Here is a 27,761-nt window from a genome sequence, read left to right on the forward strand (position 1 = left end):
GACCTAATAGTGTCCTTTCAATTGATACAGAGGGCTTATAAGAAAGACAGAGGTATTGTAGCAGGCCTTGATGGGAAGAGGATTGAGACACAATGGGCAACAACTGAAGCAGGATAGGTTCCACTTTTTCCCTCCTTGGGTCAGACACACAGGAGAAGAAAGATGCCTTGGAGGGCTGTGCAGTCTCCATGATTGGAAGTTGGTGTAAGATGACTGCATGAAGCCTTGAGTCAGCTCCAGTGATCCTTGAGCTTGGACTGCTGTAGGAGATTTGAACTGAGATGTCCTGAGGCCTCACCCAAGCTGACTGCTTTGACCGCTCTATCATAGAGGAAGAGCTTGTATGGAGCCCTGCTGTTCCATCAATAGCTCTGCTGGTGGAATGAAGGGCTGTTGGCTCCCTTCCCTGGCTACCATCATATCTCTCTAGATGCTGCATGCCCTGGTATATCTGAATGGCCCTGAAGAGACCTCTTACAGGACCTTCCCTTCCAACCATGGATCCAGGAGCTCTACTTACATTCAGGTCTCATTCTGTGCTACACCACAGTCTTGATCTCTAGCTAAGTCATGGCCATAGCCTTGGATATGTCCAGCTTCAAAGACCCTTGATGCATATGCTGATGTGCACATGGATGTTCTGGTGTGAACTCAACCCTGGCTTGTCAGTCTGGACCTGCCTGGCACTCACTGGACACGACCATCACTCTGACCTCTGCAGTGACTTCCTTGTTTGCAGTTGTCCCTGCTTGGCCGTGACAGTACTGTCTTCTCCAGCCTTTCATTTGAAATGAGCCACCATGGCTGGGTCTGGTCCAGAGATGTTCTGGGCAATATGGGTTTAAGGTAATTCTTTTGGTTTTTTCCATCTGGACACTACCATGCAGGTATGTGTGAAGTGGTATGAGAACTGAAGGACTGGAGGAGTGTGTGATAAATGAGGTAGTGGGCATACCCCCATGCTTCCTTTGATAGATCAGCTGGTAGAGCAGAGGACCGTAGGCTCACTTGCATGATCATCCTTAGGTTGCTGGTTCAACCCTGGCTTGAAGGAGTGCCCTTTTGGCTCTAGCCCAGATTCTGTGGCACCACTGCCTTTTGGTGCTGCCCAGGTGGCCTCTCTTCAAAAGCTGACCAGCCCTGTGCTCTCATCTTTAGTTATGAAAACAATCAGACTAGACATTTTTGGATGAACCTTGATCAGGGGATTGTGGTCCTGACCACTGAGGTTGTTTGGGATCACATCCAGCAGGAATGGTGGTGGTGGTGTGAGAGTGAGGCTGATGAATGGACACAGTTTTGGATGCAGGGCATCCTGGCTCAAGATTGGGTGCCTGGGAGCGGAGAGGACCTCAGGTAGAGGTTGCGTGGTGGGGAATTAGCTCAAGTAATAGAGCATTCGCTTAGCATGTGAGTGGCAGCAGCATCAATGCCTGCATTCTCCAATGTTTTTCATTCCCCTTTCCTGGACACAATATTCTCTCTCAGGGGCCCTGCTTTGTCTGGGGGCCTTGAGTGCTTGCAAGTATACCCACACTGTAAAGAGTGGGAAAACATCCAGGTCTCCATTAAGAGCAGCACAGGCAATATAACAGGGGACCTTATTTTCTCCCAATTTTCTTGATGGATGTAAAATGTCATCTCAATTAAAATGTCCAGTTTTGAGATTCCCTGTACTGGAAAGACATCAGTGAAATGGAGCAACGTCAGAGGAGGACCACCGAGAATCTCAAGGAATGGAGGAAATCCTCTAGGTGAACAGGTCAAGGAAAATGGGAATGTTCAGCCTGGAGAAAGAGAGGTTTGGAGTGCTTGCACATGACTTTCCAGCTCATAGGAATAAAGGAATGGCTGTCCTTTTCTGGGCTACTCAACCAGAGGGTGAAAGACAGCACCGTGAAAGAGAATGAAGGGACATTGTAGCAGGATATGGATAAGCTCATTTTGGTCCTGAGTAGAGTCCAGCTGTAGAAGATGCCAACTAAAGAGCTTGTGGAGCATTTCTGTTTGCAGTTTGCATGATTTTACATGCAAAAGGGGTTGAGCAAGGTGTTGTGATATTGGAGCTGAAGCAGTTTGAAGCCTCCATGTTGTTGAAATAGAGGTATGATGTTGCACTGTGGATATGGAAGTGTTGGATGAGCGTGTGGTGGGTGAGGTAGTGGGCATGGCCCTGTGCTTTCTTCAATAGCTCAGCTGGTAGAGCAGAGGACTGTAGACATCCTTGCATGGCCATCCTAAGGTTGCTCGTTCAACTCCAGCTCAAAGGAGTGCCCTTTTGGCTCTGGCTCAGATTCTGCAGCATCACTCTTTCTGGCCCTTTCCAGACAGCTGCCCAGAGCTCTTGTCTGAGTTTGAGAAGACGACCAACCATGGGATTTTTGGGTGAACCCTTGGTGAGGGATGGTGGTTCTGAACTTTAGTTGTCCAGGGTCACATCCAGCAGGACAGTGAGTCAGTGTGTGTGAGAGTGAGGGTGATGTGTGAGAGTGAGGGTGATGAAAGGTCCAGGCCTTGAGTCCAGGACATCCTGCATCAGGGAGAGGCCTCAGGCACCACCTGTTAGGTGGGGAATTAGCTCAAGTGGTAGAGCGCTTGCTTAGCATGCAAGAGGCAGCGGGATCGATGCCTGCATTCTCCAATGCTTTTCACTCTGCTTGCCGGGACACGGGACTTTTGGCAGGGCCCCATGTCATACGGAGGCAGTGAGAACTTGCTGTGTGCTTCAAAGAGGAGAACAGCGTCCAGGTCTATGCCCATGGCACCATGGGCTGTGAATGGAAGGAACAAATTCTCCCACGTGCTGAGTATTATCAATGGGATCCAGCATATTGTGTCCATCTTTGGGCATCCGTGCATAAGACAGACACTGACCAAGTGCAGCAGCCTCAGAATAAGGCCATCAGGACACTTGGGAGCACCTGCTCTTTAAGGAGAGGCCATTGACTGTGGCCTTGTGCAGATCCCGAAGAAGAAAGGGAGAGAAGCAAGCACTTATCAGAATGCCTATCAGGAGATATTTGATCCAAAAGTTAGGCCTTTTACTGAGGTGATTGGTGGAGGACTGAAACACAACAGGTGACAACTGAAGCAGGACAGGTTCCATTTTTTTCCCCCTCGTGAGAAACTGAAAACCTAAGAGTTAATGTCCCAAACACTTGGCAGAAGAGAAAAGGAGCCTTTCCATGTCAGCTGGAGATAAGGTGCAGTTAGAAAGGAGCATCTTGAAATGCAGGATAGCTCTTTTCTGGGACCAGCTTCCTTATCTTGAGTAACTATCTCCAAAACCAAATTTTGGAGCACCAAGTTTTGGAGCACCAAGCATTGCACTTGTTGTTCTGACAGGGGGAGGGCTATCAAAACCATGAGCCCCCCAACCCCCTTTCTGAAAAATTTGAGAATAACAACATGTGTATATGCAAGAGAACTAGTCAGTAACAGTGCAACTGAGAGGGGCAAGGTGTGCACCCAACATTCAAAGGAACAAAAGCAAAGATAGCACTGGAAGCCTGGGTGGTGATCTGGATCTTTTCCTCTGTCTATGTCTTCCTATCTTTCCTTCTTCCTCTCTTCCTCTCCTTAAAAGTTTAAATTGCTGCTGCCACATGCTGTTCAGAAAAGTTTAATTCAGAAAAGTTTAAACCACTGTTCTGCTGCAGGCTGTTCAGAACAGTTTAAATCCTTGCTGCCATGGGTTGTTCAACCTATAATAAGGTTTAAAGTTTAAATCTCTGCTGCCATAAATAAAACTTTCTAATTTTTGGCATTGTTTTGCCTTAGTTTAGCTCAAGGGTATCCTGAACATTGGTTGTGTCAGAGTAAGCAGTCCAGGACTGCCTTCTAGGGACCTGACATTTTATGGCTATCCCACAACAAATGGTCCAGGACCACCCTCTCAGGACCTTACACCTTCTCATATCAGCCAGGTGGGAGAGGAAGGTTGCCCTGGAGTGCTGTGCAGTCTCCATGCTTGCAGGTTGGCATCATCTGAGTGGCTGAAGTCTTGAGCAAGACACAGATCCTTGATCTAAGGCTGCTTAGAGGAGAGGGTGTACATTGAGATGCCCTGAGGACTCATTCAAGCTGATTGCTTTGAGAACATAGTGATGGAGGCAGAGCAGGAAAGGGACCCTCATGGTCCACCAACATCTGCTGGTGGAGGACTGCAGGTTTTCTTGCATGGTGACCTTTATATCTCATCAAGTGCCTCAATAGGCCTGAATGGCCCTGACTGGGTTCACATGGCATTTTCACCTCCACCCATTAGCACAGGAACTCTCTTTATGATCATCTCTCATCCTTTACCCTCTTTCCATGCTAAACAGTATGAGTCCCACTCTCTAGTTCAGTCACGGCCACAGCCATAGCAATATCAAGCCACAGAGACCTTGGATCCAGACCTAAAGTGCAGACAAAGGTCCTGCATTGACCTAAGCCCTGGCTTCACTCTGGACCTGACTGTCAGTCACTGGATGTGATTGACACTCTGACCTGTGCAGTGACTTCCTTGCTTGCAGCTGTCCCTGCCTTGCCATGATGATACCACTGTCCGTTATGAATGCTCACTTGGAGTGAGCCACCATGGCTGGGCCTGTCCTGGCAAGGGGTTATGGGCTTGAGAAGCAATGTGATCTAAGGGAAGACTTTCTTATTTCCTGCAGAGGAGAGTTACGAAGATACATGGTGTGAGAACAGAATGGTTGGATGAATGTGTGATGAATGTGTAAGGTGTCAGGGTCATGTGATTCCTTTGATAGCTCAGCTGATAGAGTGGAGGACTGTAGCCTCCCTTGAATGGCCCTCCTCGGGTTACTAGTTCAATTCTGACTTGAAGAAAGTGCCCTTTTGGCTCTGGCCCAGGTCCTGAGGCACTGCTGCCTTTTGGCACTGCCCACAACCTCTTTTCAAGGTTAGTCCAGCCTTGATCTGTTTCATTTGATGAGGGAGTCAAAGCAATTTTGACTGAACCCTGGGCAGGGAATGGTAAAACCTGGGCACTGGGACTTTCAGGGATCATTTCCAGCAATAAAGGGAGTGGGTGAATCGGTAGTGTGAGAGTGAGGTCATGAGGAGGTTTGGCTTTGGGTGCAGGGCATTTTGAGTCAGACTAGGTGTCTGTGAGAGGAGAGGGCCTCAGGCAGAGCCTGTGGGGTGGGGAATTAGCTCAAGTGGTAGAGCGCTCGCTTAGCATGCGAGAGGCAGCGGGATCGATGCCCGCATTCTCCAACATTTTTGGTTCCCCTTACCTGGACACAGGACCTTTGCCAGGAGCTGTGGGTGCTCACAGTATACCCAGAATACAAAGAGTAGGAGACCATCCAGGTCTACATTAAGAGCTTCATGGACAGGTTAACAGAGGTTTCTCCCTCTTTGCTTGATAGGCATCAAATGCCATCTTGAGTACTGTGTCCAGTTTTAAGAACCCCTATGCAGGAAACACATCAATGGAAGAGCAGCCTCTGGATGGCCACCAAGAATCTCAAGGAACAGATGATTCATCTGTGTGGATGGGCTGAGGAAAGTGGGTATGTTTGGGCTGGTGAGAGGGAGATTTAGAGCACTTCTGTATGACCTTCAGGTTTGCAGGAGGTTACAGAACAATGAAATTTATATATACTTTTCTGATGCTTGGCCAGAGGGCAAAAGAAAGCACAATAAAAGGGAATGAAGGGGAGATGCAACAGGATATGGCCAAGCTCCGTTTGCCCACGAGGAGAGTCCAGCTGTAGAAGATGATAGTCAAGGAGGTTGTGGAGTGGTTGTGTTTGTGGTTTGCATGATTGATGGGCTAAAATGTTGAGCAAGATGTTGTGATGTTGGAGCTGAGGGTGTTTGAAGCAGGATGTTGTAATAGAGACATGATGCTGTGCCATGGCTAGGGAAGTGCTGGATGAGTGTATGATGGGCGAGGTAATGGGCATGGCCCTGTGCTTCCTTCGATAGCTCAGCTGGTAGAGCGGAGGACTGTAGGCTCCCTTCACGGCCATCCTTAGGTCGCTGGTTCAACTCCGGCTCGAAGGAATGACCTTTTGCCTCTGGCCCAGACACTGCTGTGCCTCTGACTTTTGGCCCTGCCCAGTGCCTCCCTCAAAAAAACCCAGGCTGCCCATGCTTTGGACTATTCCTTTAGGGGAAGAAAATGACCAACAAAGGCTGTCCAGGGTGAGCATTTGTCTTGTAAGGGGACACCTCCATCAGGAAAGTGAAGGGTGACCGTGTGAGAACAATGCCAAGGGAGGGTCCAGGTCTTGGATGCAAGGCATCCTGGGTCAGGGATGGGTGCCTGGGAGAGAAGAGGACCTTAAGTAGAGGCTGTGGGGTGGGGGATTAGCTCAAGTGGTAGAACAGTCACTTAGCATGTGAGAGGCAGTGGGATCGTTGCCTGGATTCTTCAACACTTTGCCTTCCCCTTGCCTGGACACAGGGCTCTTTTGGCAAGGGTCCCCTATCCTCTGGGGGCCATAGGGAGTGTGCAGTGTAGCTGGGCAGCATAGTAGATGGCAGCATACCTGGTTTCTCCAAGAACATCAAGGCCTCTGGATTGAGGAAAAGTATTCTCTAATTTTCCTCATCATCTGATAGATGGAATTTAGAATAGTGTACCTATTATATATAAGTTTTGTCCAGGATAGAGTTAATTTGTTTCCTAATACCCGTGTTTTTGCTTTAGGCTGTGAATATTGTTGAAAACACGCTGATATTACAAGCAGAGTTACAAGAAACTCTGCTGCCAAGCAGAGTTTACGCTAAGGCAAGGACTTTCAGCTTCTCACACTACGCCATCAGAGAGAGGCCCAGGAAACTGGGAGACACAGCTGGAACAGATGACCCCAGCTGGTTGTAGGAATATTGTGTACCATATCATGTCATGCTCTATATATGAACTAGGGGGGTAAATGGCTGGGGTCACTGCTTGGAAACTGGGTGTATGGGCATGGTTTGGAAGGTGTTGAACTATTGCACTGTATATCACTTCTGTATATTCTAATTCTGTTATTATTATTATTGACATCTCCTTCCTTTTCTATCCTATCAGAACTGTTTTAAGCAACCCATAAACTTTCGCTTCCAGTTTTCTCCCCCACTCCTCTTGCAGGGTGGAGTACATGCATGGCTGTGTGGTGTTTAACTGCCTGCTGGGTTAAACCACAACAGCCATTTTGGTGCCCAGCATGGGGCTCAAAAGGTTAAGATATTGTCAAATCTGACCAGAGCATGTTAAAACAAATTTGTTGTAAGCATTCATTATAATAGTTTAATAGTAGGTGGTCCCAATGTTGATTTTTTGTTCTCAGAGATGTTGAGTCTGTTCTCAGAGTCACATTATGTAACATCTTGCTTTCTGTTTATGTTCCCTGTTGTGCTGTTTATCACCTCTGGGGATGGGTTAAGGTTATCATGTTGTCACACTTTGTAACACTGGCTTATGATATGATAAAATTGATGGTCACGAGACTAATCTGGTATTTGTAATCAAGTAGTGCTGTCTTCTCTGTACTTTTAGAGCCATCTATTGGAAACTATTCCTAATTGCACCCTTTACCTTTCCTCCTCAGAGAGGCAATCTAAGGGGCAGACACCTTCCTCCATCTTCCCCTTGTCCTTCAGGCTAATTACAATAGCTCTTGAGAATTTTGAATGTTGTCAGGGTGTTTAAACCAGCATGTTCCTATTGCAATGTCTCCTGAATGTATTTTAGGCCTTGTTTAGGCTCAAACAACTATTTAAGAATACCAGCCAGATGTCTGCCCTGGGGCTGAACAGTTATGAGTGGCAAGATGTGTGGGATAGTATGGGCAAATGCCTAGAACAGTGGGCACCTCTAATATTTTGGAATTTCACTCCTGAACAAGTGCAGAATACTGAAAAACTAGTAAAATACTTGGAAAAAGTATGCTATCTCCCTGGCAATTCCAAAGGGAAACCAGTGACTGCAGTGTGCTAGGGCTTGACCCATGCCTACCCATGCCCTGTTCAACACTATTCAGTACCCTCAAGGACAAGAGAAGGTCTTTGGGTCTGGCAACAAAATGACAGGCACTTTGGCCACTCCAGTCCCAGTTACAGACACTGCATGTGAACCAAAGAACCAAACTGTACTGATATCAGTTGCCTGTATATACAAGAAGAAATACTGGAAGGAGAAGTCAACTCCTAAGGGATGAAGGAGCTTCTTCTGGGAGTGAAGGGGAGGAAGAAGTGGACAAGGCAGACTACTCCAAAGCAGAGCCATTACAAGAGCAAGAGGAAGAAGAGAGGAGGCTGCTGTCTAGAGAAGAGGAAGAACTCATAAATGAGGTGATAACCACCTGATCCCAAGTGAACTCTGAGATATGCAAAACTATTTCAGCTGTCATCCAGGTGAGCAAATTGTCACCTGGCTGCTCTGATGTTGGGATAACCAGACCATTAGCCTGGAATTAGAGTGTTTGGAAACCAAACAGCTGGCATCCCTTTCTAAGGAAGAGGGCATTAATGAAATGATTGGAAAAGAGTTGCAAGTCCTCAGCCTCTGGAGGCAAGTCTTGTTAGGCATGAAGGAAAGGTATCCATTCAGTGTGACTCAGGGAAGTGGACCACCATGGAGAAAGCTATCCAACACCTGAAGGAATTGGCTGTGTTGGATTTATGATGACCTGCACAACAAGCAGTTATCTATAGATCCAGGCGACATCATGTGCACGTGACCCATGTGGTGGAAGTTTGTACGGAGTGAGCTATCATTGTATGCCAACTCATTGGCACTAATGACCTGGAAAGACAGAGAGGGACAAATAGTGGATGAAAAGTTCCAGCAACAGGAAGGAAGTATTCCTTCCTCCTTCTTCTCGGCTATGGAGAAACAGGTCCAGCAACTCAAAGAGGACAGATCCTACTCCTCACCTAATGGACCTCTCAGCAATTAGCAGTAAGCATTCCTCTACTCAAGATATATAGGGGTATATATTGTGTGCCACTCTGTGGTTTTACCTGCATGACCATGGAGAAGACATGAGAAAGTGGGATGGAAAACCTACCTTGACTCTAGAAGCGCAGGTATGTTAGCTGCGATGAAAAACGACCACAAAAGGGGATTCTTTCAGGAAAATTGCTGCTCCAATCTCCAGCAGACAGTTTCCCAGGAAGAGTAGAAGGGCTGATCTTACTAATGATCTTGATGAAGGGGTTTTTGATGCATATTTACAAGAAGTGACTAGCTAATACTACAACAACGACTAGTGAGATTCCTGCCTCCAGCCAGGCAGCAGAGAAGGACAAAGAGGTTTATTGGACTGTGTAGATCTGATGGTTTGACACATCAGACCCACAGGAGTATAAAATTCGAATGGACACAGGGATAAAGTCCCTGTAGGGCACATAGAAAATATGCTGTGGCGATTCCTGCTTCAGGAAAAGGCAAACCCACCTGTGATATTGCCCTTACTCAAGGACCTGGGCACACCTGGTGAGTAATATGGAAGGATGGAGAAGTATGATGTACACCTCAAGGGAATTTGAGCCTGTGTAAGAATAGCCAATGATTTAAATAGTATTACATTAATTGCTACAAAATAATGTGTGACATCTCTACTGTGGTTGCTATATGCCATATCAACATTATTACAATAAAAACTAACCAGATGAATGAAGAATGAATTTTTATTAGACCAGGCAAAGTGCAGCTATGACAGAACCAGGACTGTCTTCAGCATACAACAATCTAACATCATACATCATCTCTCCTGCCCTGAAGGACTGCTATGACAGAGGAGCCCAAAGTCATGAACTAAATAAACTCAACTGACATTTTAGAGATGGTTCATAGCCTAGGGTAAGAATATCTGCATATACACATATATATATATATATATATATATATATATATATATATATATATATATTTATGAAAAGACAGGAAAAGATGTACTGCAAATCGTGGAACCTGGGCATCATGATGTAAATGGTATAAGATAAGGGGTAAATATTGTACTGGTTTCAGGTGGGATTGAGTTAATTTTCTTTCTAGTAGCTGGTACAGTGCTGTGTTTTGGATTTAAGAGAAGAATAGTATTGATGACACACTGATGGTTTAGTTGTTGCTGAGCAGCACTTACCCTAGGTCAAGAACTTTTCAGCTTCTCACATCACTCAACTAGCAAGAAGGCTGGGGGGCACAAGTTTTTTGGAAGAGACATAGCCAGGACAGCTGACTCCAACTGGGCAACTGAGTACTTCATACCATACGGCATCATGCTCAGGATATAAACTAGAGGGAAAGATGGCTGGGAGTTGCTGCTCAAGAACTCACTAGGCATCATTTGGTGGGTGTTAAGCAATTGCATTGTGCATCACTTGTTTTATATATTCTAATTGTATTAATATTATAGCATATAGTTATATACTTGTTATTGTTATTGTTGTTATTGTTATTATATTATTATCATTATCATTATTATTATTCCTTCGTTTTCTAGCCTTTTGAACTAGCTTTTTCTCAACCCATGAATTTTACCTGGGCTTTTCCCCCCACTTTTTTTTCCCCATCCCACTGCAGGAGAGGGAGGGAGTGAGCAGCTATGTGATGTTTAACTGCTTGTGGATTAAAGCCATGACTGCCCAACATTGTGCCTCTGTGTAGAAGACACACATGGACCAAGAGCAGTGACCTCAGAACAAGGTCACCCAGACACTTGGGAGCAAGTGATCTCATGTACAGGAAAAACATTATTGCATAGAAAAATATTAGTGGAGAATCTCAAGGAATAGCAGGATTTGTCTTTGTGGATGGGCTGAGGACAGTAAGAATGTTAGACTGTAGATGGAGAGAATGTGTTTATGCATGCCCTTCATGCTTGTAGGAGACTGCAGAGTAGGGAAAATGCTATCCTTTGTCTGATGCTTGACCAGAGGGCAAAAGACAGCACAGTGAAAAGGAATGAATAGAAATTGCAGCAGGATATGGGTAAGCTTTGTGTGGCCATGAGAAGAGTCCAGCTGTAGAAGATGATGCTCAGGGAGCTTGTGGAGTGGTCGTGTTTGTGGTTTGCATGATTGATGGGCTAAAGTGTTGAGCAAGATGTTATGATGTTGGGTGTTTGAATCAGGATGTTGTAATAGAGACATGATGCTGTGCCATGACTAGGGAGGTGCTGGATGAGTGTATGATGAGCAAGGTAATGGGCATGGCCCTGTGCTTCCTTTGATAGCTCAGCTGGTAGAGCGGAGGACTGTAGGCTCCCTTCATGGCCATCCTTAGGTCGCTGGTTCAACTCCGGCTCGAAGGAATGACCTTTTGCCTCTGGCCCACATCCTGCGGCATCACCGTGGTTTTGGCCCTGCCAAGGTGTCTCTCTTTCAAAGGGCTGTCCAGCCTTGAACTCTTGACTTTGGGAAGACAAACAGCCAAGGCAGATTTGGTTGAACCCTGGTCAGGGGATAGTGGTCCTGATCACTAGTGTTTTCCATGGCCACCTCCAGCAGGACAGTGAGTGGGTGTGTGGTGGTGTGAGAGCACTGCCAGTGGAAGGCCCAGGCTTTGGGTGCAGGGCATCTTGGGTCAGGAGTGGGTGCATGAGAGCAGAGAGGACCTCAGGTAGAGGCTGTGGGTTGGGGAATTAGCTCAAGTGGTAGAGCGCTCGCTTAGCATGTGAGAGGTAGCGGGATCGATGCCTGCATTCTCCAATGCTTTTCATTATGTTTGCCTACCCCCTTTGCCAGTGGCTCTCATGCCTTCTTGGGGCTGTGGAATATTTATGGTATGCCCTGGATTTATAGAGGACAAGGGTATCCAGGGCTGTTGCAAGAGCAGCACAGGCAGTTCAACAGTGAAACTGACTTTCTCCCTCTTTGCTTGACAGATGTCAAATCATAGAATCATAGAATACTTAAGGTTGAAAATTACCTTTAAGATCATCAAGTCCAACTGTCAACCCAGCACTACCACCTGATTCATTATTACATCATATCTTCAAGTGCCATAGTGACATGTTTTTTAACACTTGCATGGATGTTGACTCCTTCAGTTTCCTGGGCAGACTGTTACAGTGCTTTACAACCCTTTCCATAAAATTTTTTTTCTTGATCCAAACCTCCCCTGGTGCATCTTGTGGTCATTTCCAAATTTCATCCCCAGTACAGTAAAAGACACCAATGAAGTGGAGCAATTTCAGTGGATGGTCCCCAAGAACCCTGAGGAATGGAGAGATTTCACTTTGAGGATGAGCTGAAGACAGTGAGAAAGTTCAGCTTGGAGAAAGAGAATCAGAGGTCTTGTCATGACTATCCAGCATGTACAAGTAGGTTACGGAGTAGAGGAATGGCTGTATATTTGTCTGGTTCTTGACTGGAGAGCAAAAGACAGCACAATGAAAAGGTATGAAGGGAAGTTGAAGCAATATGGCTTATCCCTCTGGAACTCTGAGGAGAGTTCAGTTGTAGATGATGTCCAAGGACATTGTGGAGTGGTTCTCTTTGTGGGTTTTGCATGATTTGATGGGCTAAAGGGTTCAGTAAGGTGTTGTAATGTTGGAGCTGACTCTGCTTGCAGCAGGATGCTGTGATAGAGACATGATGCTGTTCCATGACTAGGGAAGTGCTGGATGAGTGTATGATGGGTGAGGTAATGGGCATATCCCTGTGCTTCCTTCGATAGCTCAGCTGGTAGAGTGGAGGACTGTAGGCTCCCTTCATGGCCATCCTTAGGTCACTGGTTCAATCCCAGCTCAAAAGTATCCTTTTGACTCTGGCCCAGACAATCTGTACCACTGCCTTTTGGACTCATCCAGGTGCATCCCCTTCAAAGGCTGCCCAACCATGAGCTTTTACTTGTGTTTAGGAAGATGACCAACCAAGGAAGTTTTGGGGAGGACGGTTGGATGAGGATGGTGGTGCTGAGCACTGAGGATGTAAGGGGCATCTCCAACAGGAAAGTGAGTGCATGATCTGGTGGTAGTCTGAGAGCAATGCCAGTGTGGGTGAAGGGTATACCAAATGAGGGGTGGGTGCCCCTGAGGGGAGAGGACCTCAGGCAGAGGCTGCATAGTGGGGAATTAGCTCAAGTGGTAGAGCACTCGCTTAGCATGCGAGAGGCAGCGGGATCGATGCCCGCATTCTCCAATGCTTTTCATTCCACTTGCCTGGACACAGAGAACTTTGGTGGAGATCCCCCTGTCCTCTCAGGGGTGTTGGAAGATTTGTGGTGTGCCCTGGATTTATACAGAACAAAGATATCTGGGCCTGTATCAAAAGCACTATGGGCTGTTTGCCAGAAGGATTGATTTTCTCTGTCTTTGCTTGACAGTTCTCAAATATCAAGCCCAGTACAGAAACGGACCATCAAAGAAATGGAGTAACTTCAGTGGGGGGTCATCAGGAATCACAAGAAATGGAGGAATTTCTCTTTAAGGATGGGCTGAAGAGCGTGGGCATATTCACTTTGGAGAAAGAGTGGTTCACAGAACTTGCACGTGGTGCTTTGGTGTAGGTTACAGAACAGAGGAACAGCTATAATTTTGTTTTGTCTGAGCCTTGGCCAGAGGACAAAAGATGGCACAGTGAAAGGGAATGAAGAGAAATTGCAGCAGGATATAGGTAAGCTTTGTGTGGCCATGAGAAGAGTCCAGCTGTAGAAGATGATGCTCAAGGAGGTTGTGGAGTGGTTGTGTTTGTGGTTTGCATGCTTGATGGGCTAAAGTGTTGAGCAAGATGTTGTGATGTTGGAGCTAAGGGTGTTTGAATCAGGATGTTGTAATAGAGACATGATGCTGTGCCATGGCTAGGGAAGTGCTGGATGAGTGTATGATGGGCGAGGTAATGGGCATGGCCCTGTGCTTCCTTCGATAGCTCAGCTGGTAGAGCGGAGGACTGTAGGCTCCCTTCACGGCCATCCTTAGGTCGCTGGTTCAACTCCGGCTCGAAGGAATGACCTTTTGCCTCTGGCCCACATCCTGCAGCACTGTTGCCTTTTGGCCCTTTCCAGGTGGCTCCCCTTCAGAGGCTTCCCAGCCATGAGCTCTTGTCTGAGTTTAGGAAGATGACCAATCAAGGAAAGGGAGTGATTGAGCTGGTGGTGTTCTGAGACCAATGTCGATGTGGATGCAGGGCATCCTGAATCAGGGGTGGATGAGGACCTCAGGCGAAGCTGCCAAGTGGGGAATTAGCTCAAGTGGTAGAGAGTTTGATTAGCATGTGAGATGCAGCGGAATTGATGCCTGCATTCTCCAATGCTTTTCTTTCCCCTTACCTGGACAAAGGGACCTCTGGCTCAAAGCAGTCTCATTTTGGCTCTGACCCAGATCCTGCAGCATTGTTGACTTTTGGCCCTGCCCTTCTGACTCTTTAGTGGGTGCCCAGCCCTGAGCTCTTGCATGAGTTTGGGAATACAACTGCCAAGCAGTTTTGACTGAAACCTGGGCAGGAAATGGTGGTCCTGACCACTGGGGTTGTCTGCACCTCCAGTAGGAAAGTGAGTGGGTAGGTGGTGGTGTGAGAGCAATGCCAATGGAAGGCCCAGGCTTTGGATGCAGGGCATCCTGGGTTGGGGTGGGTGCCTGTGAACAGAGGACATCAGGCAGAGGCTATGGGTTGGGGAATTAGCCCAAGTGGCAGAACAGTCACTTAGCATATGAGAGGCCTGCATTCTCCAATATTTTTAATTCCCCTTATCTGGACATAGAGGGGTCCTTTGCCATCTTGGGTCTGTGGGGAGCCTCTGGTGTACCCAGAGGCTGTATCAGGAATAGGACAGGTCCTTTGTCTTAGGCATAGGCAAGCCATTATCCCTCCTTGTTTGGCAGTAATTAATGGCATTAATAGTACAACACACATTTTCCAATAAAATTCTTAATCACCAGTGTCACAGAGGTGTCTAATTGTTGGAGCAAGATCAGAGGAGGGACACCAAGATAATTAGAGGCATGGAGCTCCACTCCTATTGGGAAAGACTAAGAGAGGAGGGGTTGTTCAGCCTGGAAAAAAGAAGGCTTCAGGGTTGCCTCACTGAGGCTTTCCAGTACCTAGAGAGGGCCTACAAGAGAGCTGAAGAGGGACTTTTGATAAGGGCATGTGGTGATAGGACAAGTGGGAATAGCTATAAACTGAAAGAGGCTAAGTTTAGATTAGATATGAGGAAGAAATTCTTAGCTGTGAGGGTGGTGAGGTACTGAAATGGGTTGCCCAGAGAAGCTGTGGATGCCCCATGCCAGGAAGTGTTCAAAGCCAGGTTGGATGAGGATTTGAACAACCTGGTGTAGTGGAAGGTGTCCCTGACCATGGCAGAGAGTTGGAACTAGATGATCTCTAAGGACCCTTCCAACTCAAACCACTCTATGATTCTATGATTTTTTTGTAAATAGTCTATAAAACATGGACTTTTGAACCTCTCGAAGAAAAGAAATCCAATCTCTCTCTCCATATTACTTCACTGTCAGACTGGAAAGCAGAAGTCAAAGTACAGTTTATGTTATTATGCCAAAAGAAGCTTCTAAAGTTTATTTTTGTAGAGTATTGAAGATAAACAGACCTCCTTTGAAATTCTGCTGTTTAGAATTCTATTAGCTTTACTCCTTGATAAATTAGATTGTGCCAAACTCCAAGTAAAAACACACCTCTGTCATGTTTATTAAAAAGTAAATTTTGCCCCAGGCTGTAGTAGTATGATTAATAGTGACTTAATTAATAATGGCAGGAAACTCAGAATCAGGTATTGCTGGTTTTATACCTTGTACTAAAGAATACCAGTTCAGCAGCAGATTTTTGGATTAGCATAAATTAAAAGATAATGGAAGAAAACCTATGAGACTGACTCATCATTTTATCTCACAAATATTTACAGCTACTCCATTAAAAGTGAATCCCTCTGACATTTCCACTTTAGGCAGAAGCAGCCCTTTTTTTTCCTCTAATTACTAATAAAGATGGAGAAAGCACCACTGACAGTTTTGCCATAGATCACTGTGTAAATCATCTGTATTCATGTTCAGCATTAAATAAAATTAATTCCATTCTACTTTCTTGCATGACAACTCTCTCCATTGGGGATTAAATAAGGCCTCCTTTCCAGAAAATTAAATGTAAAAGCAACAGGAAAACATGAGGTTTTTGACAGAATATGGTTTCTGCAGCCAGGCTATACTACAGGGACACAGAAGGTGCAAGTCATTAGTGAATTTGATACTGTAGTAAGCTTTTTCTCCAGTGGTATAATTATGTAAGTCAACAAAGTAATGGGAGGTCAACGATTCCCTCCATTGCCTGAAGAGTTTGGACATTCTCTACTTTTGCCTCCATTGAATATACGCCTTTAGGAATGGAAAGTGGGAGAAATGAATTTGTTCAAAAAGATGGAGGACAGTCCTTGCAAAATTCAAGCTATGCAATGATGCAAGTAGACCTATTTCAAATATAGTTCAAATAATTCCTACGTTTGTTAGGAAAAACAAGCTGCATTAAAGTTTGAGTGCTAATACAGTGCAACGAACAACACCTAGAATGATGCTGTAATAAAAGTTTTGCAATATTTATTAAACCTGAAAATACACCTGATATATTTCAGTGTCAATACTTTCTATTTCACTCATGACATTTAAAGTTCTTTCTCTTTCAACAGCAGATGAACAGATTTATGAGAAAAATGACCCATGAAATCTTCTGGTCTTACTTCTAGGTCTTGTTACATTTGAACACTAAAATATTTTTCACTCTTTTGTGTTTGAGTAAAACTTGTCTTAATGTTCTCTCTTCTTTTTCAATAGCGAAACTACCATTTCCTGACCCAGTATTTTTCAGCAGTTAGTTACACTCACGGTTAAAACCAGGTGCCTTTTTCACCTCAAATCACTTTCAGATTCAAGGCACTGGTTTTGGTTATGCCTCCCTTCATAAAGTGAAGAACCCTTTTACACCTAGCAATTTTACCATTCAAGGATGTTGCACACTATAATCAAATAATCTGTCAGGTTTTTTTTTCTGACAAGATAAAACTCATCTAACTCCTTATGTCTCTGACTCTAGTTCTCAAATTGTCACCATAGCACTTTTTTCATTGGCTTTACTTTTCAACATATTTCAGGATCAAGCTGTTATAATGCAAGGACTGGGTGCAGAATTCAAAGACTGTGCTTCACAAGCATAGCCTGTATTAGTTTATCTTAAGTCTGACCTCTCATTCAGTTAGATTAAAACATTTCAGATGAAGTACATATTGCTTGTGGGATGAAAATGAATAGATTCACATTGCATCATCCCTGCTTCCTTTCAGGCTCACATGCTCAAAAAAGAAAAGATTGTTGCAATGAATGTCTATGGTGCAGGTAACTCAAAAATTTTACCATCATAATCATGTGAGACACATAAGCATTGTTGGATCTGTTGCAAAGCACATTTTACAAACCTGTAGGACTTCTTAATCTCATCATGTGTTGCTCCTTTCTCTAGTGCCAGGATTTCATATAATGCTTCACCTGATGTTGACAAAGCACGTTGCCTTTGTTCAGCCATGTTAGCAGTGCATTACCAAAGCTGCCAATGTAAAACATAATTTTAAACACCAGGGACTGCAAGTATATATGGATAATACCAGCAAGTATATATGGATAGTATTTTTTAATACATAATAGTTCATTTTAATACATTTTAACCATGCAGTAAAAGGCTAAAATACATGAAAGTGAACTAGAATAAGTACACAGAGAAATACAATCCACTGAGTAATTCTGGCACATAGTATTTGATTTACTAAAAGACCTAAATTTATTTGTGTTAATGTTTTCTTTTTTCTCATCAGCTAACACACAATTTAGCGTCCTGTGATCTGCTGAAAAAAAATTCCTTTTTACTTTTAAGTGTTGTACACAATCCATCAACTAAATGGACCGAACTTTTGTTTCAAAGTTAACAATTAAGAATGACATTGCATATAAATATCTAGATATTACTTTATGACCTGTAGTAGTTACCATGCTATTATTTGTTAAAAAAGGCATGCCTAGAGCATATTTAGTGTAATCCTGGGATCCATCCAGATTACACCTGAATCAAGCAAAGACATTAACTCTGTTCATGCTCAAATTCACAGCCATGTGAAGTCACAGATATACAGCATTATTTAAAAAAATCTGTTACATAATGATGATCAGCTACATGACAACCCTGAAGCATAAACAAAAATTAAAGTTATGATGGATTTAATTCTGAAGAACTGAAAAGTTACATAATTTGTACTTTCTCATAATATCATTTTAATAATCTAGTCAGCTATGGAAATTTAAACTCAATAGTCTATTCAGTTTTCTAGTGATTAATCACCTTTAATGTCTAGCCACTCAAAATTATTTCTTACTCATTTAAAGCGGTCCTATAAAATAACTAAAAGTGCAATGAGACAATACTTTTCTAGAAAAAGTTACACTCTCCTTATTAAGAGAGATGCAACTGTCACAATTTTAGTACTAGATACAGTCGTGATGGCTGAAATTATATTAGAATCCTATTTTTAAGCTATGTATTTTTGTTCCAGTAGAACATAGTCAAGAAACTGTTGTTTCCTTCCTTGAATGACAGTAAAACATATTAAGAGACAATCCAAATTCTGGTAGCAACTCCATATCTCCTAAGAAGATGGGACCCCAGTTAATTCCAGCTGGTTTTGTGCAAATTTTATGCTATCCAGGCTCAAGTATTTTATACAGGGGTTGTAAAAATAATGTGCCTTTTTTTCTTACAATATTCATAGTTCATTTGGATTAGTGCAGAAAAATAAGGCAAAGCTATTCGAATAACATACCTGCTTCAAAGAGTGATGGAATACAGTCTGGCATATATAGACTCACAACATTATCAGTTCAATATCTTGATGTCTTTATGCCAATATCATCCAAAAGGAAAGAAGTAAGTGCCACCAGAAGCCCAGTTTCACAGAAAGCAGCTGCTGCTTTTCATCCTTCACAATCAAGGTAAACAGGTCAGTGGAGTCTGATTACTTCTTTTGTTTGTTTGTCCAGTATCCAATTGGTTATCTCTGAGGAAGATCTGTGAAAGAACAAATAAAACATTCATGAGCCTCAAGGCTGATATATCCAAGAGTTAATGACACCGAAAAATATGGGACAACTGTATTAAGTTAGTTGTTCTCTGTGCTTTAGTCTTGATGGGGTCTTGAGTTTGTCTCTTCTTCCCCATGCAAATGTTTTAAGTATTTTTAAATATAAACAGTCTTGCTCTGAATTCCACTGCTTTAAAACTAGCCATGGCTTAGCTTTGCAACATAGTCCCTTCCAGAACAGGAATAACTGAAGAAGACTTTTTAGGACTCCTCCTAAGTTCTTGTAAATTTTTATATCAAAATAGAAGATGTAGGATATCTTCTCTTATTCCGATGAAGTTTCTCCTTTAACTTATGCCATGAAAATCTGTACCACTGCTTTCAGTTTGGAATGCAGGAGACTATAAATGCCAGAGACAATTTTTCTCAGTATGTCATCCTTGGAACCAAATAGTTCATCCTTTGAACTCAAAAAGTTCCTAGATCAGCCAATTTCGAATTATATCTTTTTGTTGTGAGTTGACCTTGGCTGATTGCCTGATGTCTACCCAGCCACTCCCACACTATCCCCCCTCAACAAAATGGGAAGGGAGAACAAGCTGAAAAGCTCATAGATTAGATAAATGTGGGGTGATCTCTTATCCATTAGTGTTTTGGGCAAAACAGACTCTACTTGGGGGAAATTAATTTAATTATTAAAATAGATTTGGATGGTGAGAAACAAAGACAAAAATAAAAACAACACCTACCCCTTACCACCCTGTTGCCAGGCTCAAATTCACTCCTTCATTCGCAACTACCTATTGTCCATCACCCATGAGCAGATGCAGCAGGATGGGGATGGTGGGTTGCGGTGAGTTCTTAACAGCTCCTTTCTGCTGTTCCTTCCTCCTCACACTTTTCTCCAGCTCCAAAGTCCTTCCAGAGGCTGCAGTCCATCATGAACTGTTCCAGTGGGAGTCCTCCATAGGCCATGTTTCCTGTCAGGAGAGCTTGCTCCTGTATGGGCTCCTCTACAAGGACCACACTTCCTTCAGGAAATACCCACCTTCTCTGTTATGGGGTGGATGGGCTGCAGTAAAATATCTGCTCCAGTGTGGTTCTCTTCACAGGCTGAATGGAAACACTTGCTCGAGCATGGTTCTCTCCACAGGCTGCAGGGGAATCCTGGAATTTCCATCCCAGCGCCTGGAACATCTCTTCCCTCTCATTCTTCTCCAACTGTGGTATTTGCAGGGCTTTTTCTCACACTTTCCCCTCACTCCTCACTGACACACTTTGTTTTGTTCTTTTTTAGCTTTGCTTTCCCAGAGGTGCCAACCAGCTTGGCTGATGAACTTCCCTGTGTCCTGTGGTGTGTCTGTTGCAGAGCTGGCTCTGTCCAGTCCTTACCTCCTGCCACAGGAGCCTCCCTACAGCGCACTGCTACCTAAATCATCACAGATATCTGTTTCACTTTCATGTAGACTAAAATCCTACAGGTCGATTTATGGAGCCCCATAACCCTGGTAAAACTGCCTTAGAGTCAGTGAGTTTGTTTTTGGATTCTACTGTAAGACTGGAACTGTAAATCAATTGAGTTTTTTTAAAAAGCAAGGGTAATTATGATAATAAACACCTGCCATTTATGAAAAACAAAGCAACAACATGACAGCTGATAAAAAAATTGTTAAGTGGATGGATTTTAATGTGAAGCATATGATTCTAACGTTTCTCTTGTTCTTAGGTATATTCTTTCCTTTCAAATATCCTCTCAAATTTCAGCTTTTTATGGGGACAAGGCAAGGCACATTTCAACCTAAAATGTGTTTTTCATAGTTACGAGAAGTCAAAGTACTATAGTCAAAATGTCTTTCCCAGGACAATAACAACAGAGTAGGTACCACTAATTCTACTACATTGTATGAACACAATAAACCAGATAATTCAATTACTGTGCTTGATCTCTGTCTTTGAAATTATTTTATCATTCTTGCAAAACAAACCAAAACAAAATGTACACTTTTTAATGGTAAGAAGGAAGTAAGGGGGAAAAGTAAATAAAATCACTTCAAGGTTCAAATCCTCTGTACTTAAATACATCCTATTAGCAAGTACAAGATCCCTGCTCTGCATTCCTGGCACACACCGTAACTTGCTGTTCCGTGTGGCTACAGCTCCCTCTGGTGTGCAGAGATGACTCTGTTCTGCAACCTGCCTTGCTTGTAAGCGCTCCTTATTTCTGTGCAGGAAACGAACACAATGCGAGCAAATCTAGCTCTTTTTTTTTTCCCCTTTGGGGACTCTGTACCCTAAGCACATTCTAAAGAATCTCTGAGACTTAAACTTTCCTGAATTGTCACAACTCTTTTGTCAGATCAGCTATGCAATTTAGAAGAGCCAGATTATTTATTACCTGTCAACTCTTCTCATTAAGTTTTATTTTTTTGTATCATAACACCTATTAGTGCACCATGACACCACTGGTAGGCAATGCAAAACTAAAAGACAGTCCTAATCCCAAAGGACCTTATATCTAAAAGTCTGACATACTTTACATTTCATTTACACATTGCATACATTACAAAACAGACAAATCAGAACAGGTCTGGAAATTCAAAGAGGAATATCAGACTACAAAAAATTTGAAACATAGCCCAGACAGAACAAGAGGTCTGGGGTTGCTTCAGAAGCCTCCACTTACACACAGCCAGAGGTAAGGGCTGAAGAACTCTGAGTCACTGCAGTCCTTCCTCCTACCGCTCCCTCCTTTTCCTGGCTCATAGCGAGTTCAAGAATGAAAAGCCTGGAGCTGAAAGACACATGCATGAAGGAACTGCCATCATTACTCAACAGTAGTGTGAACTTTTAGCTTCCAAGGCAAGGAAAGACAATTTTTAAAGCTGAATTATTTTCTTAGTTTGTTGGATCTGGTAATGTTAATATTGACAACAACACAACATGTAGGAGGTACAAATGATCAGATACAGCACTCCCGACCTTTATGGAGAAGCTACAGCTCCTAACTCTTTCTTCCAATGGGAGGGAAAGAAAATCTCAGATTTTACTGTGAGTAGTTCGGAGACTGAAAATGTTGTCTTGTTGACATGCTTCAGTAAAGCCAGCAGTTTAAGAGAGATGATCCTTCCCCTCTACTCAACACTGGTAAGGTCACATTTGGAGTGCTGGGTCCAGATCAGGTCCCCCCTGTACAAGAGAAACATCGACATACTGAAGAGAGTCCAAAAAATGGCCACAAGAATGATGAAGGGACTGGAGCGTCTCTTGCTGATGACTTTTCACAAGTGAAAGAATGGCAGTCTGAAAAAATAAGACCCAACGTAAGTAAAGTATGAGGATATAAGTATGGTAGGCTGATGAGATGTGAAAATATGTGCATTGAGAAAGGGTATTTACAGAGGTATTGTGTGCTGCTTTTTCACTCTCTGGGCAAGATATTTCTTTTGGTTTACTTTTTAATATTATGCAATGGTGATACCAACATCAGTAACACCCAGCTGAGCAAGCTAATCCAAGGGCAAAAGACTGAACAAGTGGAAAAGAATTCTTCTGCCAAGATGTGCTGGGCCTCTCTCACAGGCGTGAGGGATTGACTTTTGTAAAGAAAGGACGAGCACTTCTCAGTCAGCTATGTCCCAAAATGTTCTTCTTGTCATTTCTTTTTAGCCAGTTCTGTTTCACATGCTCCTGGACACCTAGTGTCCTGTCTGAACTGTACTGAGTGCTGTAATATAGTTAGACAACCTCCTAAAGAAAAGAAAATTGGCTTAAGCTCCATTCTTCTGAAGCTTTTTAGATCTCAGTCAAGTCCAACAATTTTACAGCAAGAAATTACATTCCACTTGCCATATTTACAGAATAGTTACTGTCATTATGGCTTCAAAAGCAGTAACAGAATTGATTTAAATAATATGATTGCACTGCATCCTTTTTTAAATACATCTAACTATACTGGTAGGAAGGTATTCCATCTGGTAACCCATCTGCAACTCCACCTATACAAGAAGTAAGTATTCATAAGAGAACATTCATATTTTTGAATTTTCTGAACATATGGTGACCTTCTGTTACTATTCACATAGAATATCTCAACTTAAATTTATCTTGGGTTTTTAATATCTTTAACTGAAGCATAGAAAAAAAGTAGCAAAATCAAGAAGAATGAGCCTTAAATGAACAGTCAGTTGCATTTTCAAATTTTTCATGCTTTTATGTGGTCAGTTTGACACAGAGAAGCAATCCAGAACAATAATTTCCTAGTTCATTCCAGTAAATCCAATTCAAAGGCTTGGCAGACTACCTAGGTGACATGATATGAACATTTCTTCCCTAAAATATAAATTAGAGGCCCCAGTGTGATGTTTTAAGTAATAGTAATATACTTAACTTTTCCATCAAGATACTAAGGGGAACATTGGGAATTTTATTTTCATCTGCAGTTTATGAGAAAGTTCTGCCTAACCTCCTTATTTTAAAGTGGGTCATGGAGGTAGCCGTAACTAAGGTGTAAATCACAGTAATATCTCTACCTTTAAGTTAAATTACTTTCTGCAAAGCAAAGGCTAGAAAGTCCCTAGTTTATTTAGCTTTGACAACTCAGTGAGTTTTCTAGGACTTCAAGCAAAAGTGAAGTAAGAGAGATCCCTAATTCATTATTTAGGCAGTGCCTTGGTAATTTGTTTTGCAAGCAGCTGTAGTGATTTAAGACAGATTCTACAGCTTTTTATCGTAGATCAACAAATTCACAGTTCTGGTAGCAGGGTTATTCATTTTTGCACAGCCTAATCAGCTACAGCTAAGAATCAGGAAGATTAGCTTGAACAGTATAAATAAGTGTTTTGACCTGTTTCTCAGGCTATTTCACAGATTAGGAAACAGCAGTACCACACCTTCTCAGTACTTGCTACTTGGGAATCAACTGCTGCTTTTAGTCCTCCCCACCAGGTACAACCTTTCTCCAGCATCAGACAGTTCTCTCCACTTGTTGCTCCTTCACCGAGTTTTCTTAATTCACCCTCTGACATCTCCTGCAGTCTCTGCCTATGCACACTCTTTCCTGAAACCCCCACATAGTCCTCAGTTCCACTTATCCCTTAACTATTCTCTCCAAAATTCCTACAAGCTGGCTCCTTACCTACATAGACCCCAGGAGGGATGGGATGCAGTAGGGGAGACAGTAGTCACCAGCCATTTCTTTTTAAGGTTTCATTGATCCTGACATTGGATATATTGCCCTCACTTAATTGATGGCTGAGAAAGGTAAATTCTTTCTAAACTGCTGATGAGTAACTGTCTTATCTAGAACCAGAAATGAATGTCTTTTCATTGGTTGAGTTACAAGTCAAAGAATTAGAGCAATATGCAATCCTAGGAGTAGAGGAATTACAGATTAATGGATGAGAAGACAGAAGTCTATGACATTTTTCTTTCCTGAATGTCACTTACTGTCAGAAAGCAACCAATTCCACAGAAATTATTTCATTTTCCTAAATATTTCACTGATAAAGTAAATAAGCAAACCCATTAACATGAATGCTATTATCCATATACTAGGTATAAAAAAAGCCATGGAAATATTTTGCTATGATTCAATAGACTAACACTTTAGTAAATTAGTAGCTTCTTTGTTAACCATTTATCACAACTGTTCTTAGGGTTCCCCTCCCCCCTTTCAGCTGGAAAATACCCAGAGCTGAAACTCAGAATCTGAACCACAGTCAGCTCAAATTAGTCTGAGGGCTGCCAGAAAAGCAGTCCAAACTTTCACTAGTTTTCTTTCTTATTATTATGTATTCTTAGTTTTCAGTTAAATCAGCTTGCTAGTCTGACTCACTCCATCACTGGCATGATTACTAGAGCTGATGCAATGGAAGTGGTGACATCACACTTTTTCAGGAGCAGTAAAGCCTTACGTTGTTTTCAGCTCACCACAAAACTGTACCTTAAAAAGTATATAGGGGCCAGAGCAACATACAAGTGCAAAGCACAAGTAAATTTTGTGGAAATTAGCACGAATAAGGAGAATTAAGACTCCTCTGGACTAGTCTTTGGCTACAGGATGTGGCAACATTTTACAGTGCATTAAATACATTGGAGGCTTCTGATGCCAGAGTTACAGTGTGACAGGCATGTGACACAAGGTGCTGTTGCCATTGAAACAAATGCTCTCTGCCAATTCAATTTGTTCCAAGAAAACTTTGATAGGTTACCTTTGCCCTGGCAGGATGAACTGCTGCAACAGGGATCAGTTGCCCACACAGCCCTAGCCCTCTTGTGGTTCCAGCACCGCATGTTCCTCTGCAAACAGGATAAAAGGAGACAGGCAACATAAAATCCTCACGAAGCACTCTGCTAATTTGACAAAAATGTAATCATGTGCCCACACCTGACCCAGATCAAATTTGTACTGCTGGGTGATGTGGCATGGCCGAGAGCCAGCGGTAATGATTGTGGAACCACAGCACTCAGCTAAGGCTTCTCCTGCAGATGAATTACCCGTAAATACAGAGTGTGGCCTATCGCTGTGGAAACAGCCTGTGCAGGCTCCCCAGAACATGCCTCAATCCGCACAGAAGAGACATAGCATAACCCCTTGCCAAACCACATTTCTTTCTACCCTCTGAGGGAAGGTGCTAGGTTAGCCTCTGACTGAGAGCATTAAGCAGGAGAGGGGAAAAAAAAAAGGAAATTACATGTCTGAGGTTTTTCTTTTGGGCAAGTCTCTTATAAAAATAAAGGAGTGTACAAATGTCTTTGTTTCCTTGCCAACTTTTATAAGAACTAATTAAGGCCAAGGAGAGCTTCATTTTCCTGTTTATTTCATAGAGAGAACAGCTAATGAATTTGACCTATTGATGATTTTGCAGCTGCCTGCTTTAATTTGCTTAAGACTGGGAAACAAAAAGTTAGTGTAACAGCAATAGAAGAGTGGTCACTGGTGCGTGACCAGGGATCCAGCTGTGTGATCAAACCCCAATTAGCAGCTGTGGCAACAGAACATGGGCTGTCCTTCTGAGCAAGAAAACAGTATTAAAATTATAGCCACTGCTTAGTACTTGTATATTTCCAAGTCAGCTGATCTGTCCATAATAAGGTCACTATAACCATAAAGGTATAGAGTCCTGGCATTTATTCCCTGCTAAAGAACGTCTTGCAGTTTTCAACTTTATGATTTGTCTATTGATTGCAATAAAAAATTTAGGGCACAAAATTCAGTGGTAATTGCTATCAATACATGGAGAATTATGCTTTACGTGAAATCAATCTTTAGAGGGAAATATTCACAAGCCTTAACATAACTCTTGTTTCTTAGTCCAGAGGAATGGATTACCAGGCATTTATTGCATCAAGTAGTCCTATGGACTTTAGGGAAATCACACAGAACTCAATAAATTATTTTATGGCTGCTATAAACCCTACAATATAATTTTTAATGTCCTTTTGATTCTGAAGCTGAGATCTCAGCCCTCTATAAATCAGTTACAAAACTTTCAGTTGAGATGGGTGGAAAATGAGCACCCAATCATTTGCAACTCTTATTTATAAAATTTTCCATAAATTACTCTATGATCCCGGGGAACCTTGTGGGTTTTACTTACATTGAAGTTTATAGTGATCTTTTTTTCTTTTCCAAACTAGAGGGGAGGATGATTCACTTTGGGGTAGCGAGATACTTTATTTTCTTGCTTTCCTTCTAGATCTTCAAGCTTTAACATGTTATTTCAAAATATTATTTCAAAGTAATTTACAAATATTAGCCAGGGTTTCCCAAACCATGGTATCCTAGCAGCAGACTACCTAAGCTACTTAAGAAGGCATGTGCAGTCCTTGGGAACTGCTGCTGCCCTGCTGCACCAGCCGTCCCCAGCCAAGGTTAACCCTGCAGCAGCTCCTGCACAAAGTTTTGTACAATTTTAACAACTGAGAACTGGAATATCAAATAACAGCTGACTCTCCAGATTTCCACTGTTTATTCTATTCAAAACTCACAACCTTGGAGATGTGAAGCTTTTCCTGGGAAGCCGGGCAAAAGCCTTCTCCTTACAGCAAGTAGAAGTTGGCCACCAGAATCTTCTGGCTGGAACGTAGCAGTATTATAAAGACTTCTAGTGTGTGCATGGAGTCTATGCCATTGAAAGGGGAAATGGTTTGCTGCAAAATGCATGTCAATTCTGACAAGAACAGAATTCATAATAAGTATTACTTGGTAACAGTCAGTGTATGCTGCTACTGTTCGTTCACATCTCCTCTGCTGGTGCTCAGCAATAGCAGATTTCACCAATTCTTCCTTTTTCCTATTTACATATGATTTGAGTGTCACATACAATTTAAACTAATGTATGGTTACAAACTGCACATAAAACAGTGTTTGTTCCTATCTTTGGTAAGTAGCAATTATGATAAGTTTGCATGATGAACATTTGTTCAATTTTTTTCCAAGTAGTGTTTAGAAAGATCTGTTTCATCAATTGTTTCCACAAATGAACGTCCATGCATACAGACATGATAAAGTGACAAAACCCCAAAAATATAACTGAAAATTGAATTATAAAATAACCTATGCTTTGAATTTATATGCTGTTTTGGAGCATAGCTTCCCACCATACATTTTTTCTTTATCTTGCAAAAAAGCAGGCACTTGTAATGCAAATGGTATTGACCTGAAATGTATTAGTATTAATTCTGACTTCTAACAAATTAAAGTCAATTCTCTCATTATCTGGGAATTGATTATCTTGGCTAC

The 27,761-nt window shown here is 42.7% G+C and overlaps 1 protein-coding gene and 5 non-coding genes across 6 annotated transcripts in view; 5 read left to right on the forward strand and 1 right to left on the reverse strand.

Moving 5' to 3' along the window:
• Window positions 1-17,475, reverse strand: part of DNAJC5B (DnaJ heat shock protein family (Hsp40) member C5 beta) — a 34,536-nt gene extending 17,061 nt beyond the window's left edge. Inside the window, exon 1 of the mRNA XM_071553094.1 lies at window positions 17,369-17,475. Coding sequence (XP_071409195.1) covers window positions 17,369-17,475 — 107 coding nt within the window. The remainder of the gene's footprint in view (window positions 1-17,368) is intronic.
• Window positions 5,154-5,226, forward strand: TRNAA-AGC (transfer RNA alanine (anticodon AGC)). Its single transcript has one exon. It is a non-coding gene; the product is annotated as a tRNA-Ala (tRNA).
• Window positions 5,934-6,021, forward strand: TRNAY-GUA (transfer RNA tyrosine (anticodon GUA)). The gene is given in 2 exon segments: window positions 5,934-5,970; window positions 5,986-6,021. It is a non-coding gene; the product is annotated as a tRNA-Tyr (tRNA).
• TRNAY-GUA (transfer RNA tyrosine (anticodon GUA)) lies at window positions 11,177-11,264 on the forward strand. Its single transcript is given in 2 exon segments — window positions 11,177-11,213; window positions 11,229-11,264. It is a non-coding gene; the product is annotated as a tRNA-Tyr (tRNA).
• Window positions 13,023-13,095, forward strand: TRNAA-AGC (transfer RNA alanine (anticodon AGC)). The gene has a single exon. It is a non-coding gene; the product is annotated as a tRNA-Ala (tRNA).
• Window positions 13,812-13,899, forward strand: TRNAY-GUA (transfer RNA tyrosine (anticodon GUA)). Its single transcript is given in 2 exon segments — window positions 13,812-13,848; window positions 13,864-13,899. It is a non-coding gene; the product is annotated as a tRNA-Tyr (tRNA).
• Window positions 17,476-27,761: the final 10,286 nt, after the last annotated feature.

The sequence above is a fragment of the Pithys albifrons genome, chromosome 4 (assembly GCF_047495875.1).
Source record: "Pithys albifrons albifrons isolate INPA30051 chromosome 4, PitAlb_v1, whole genome shotgun sequence".
NCBI classification, from domain to species: domain Eukaryota; kingdom Metazoa; phylum Chordata; class Aves; order Passeriformes; family Thamnophilidae; genus Pithys; species Pithys albifrons.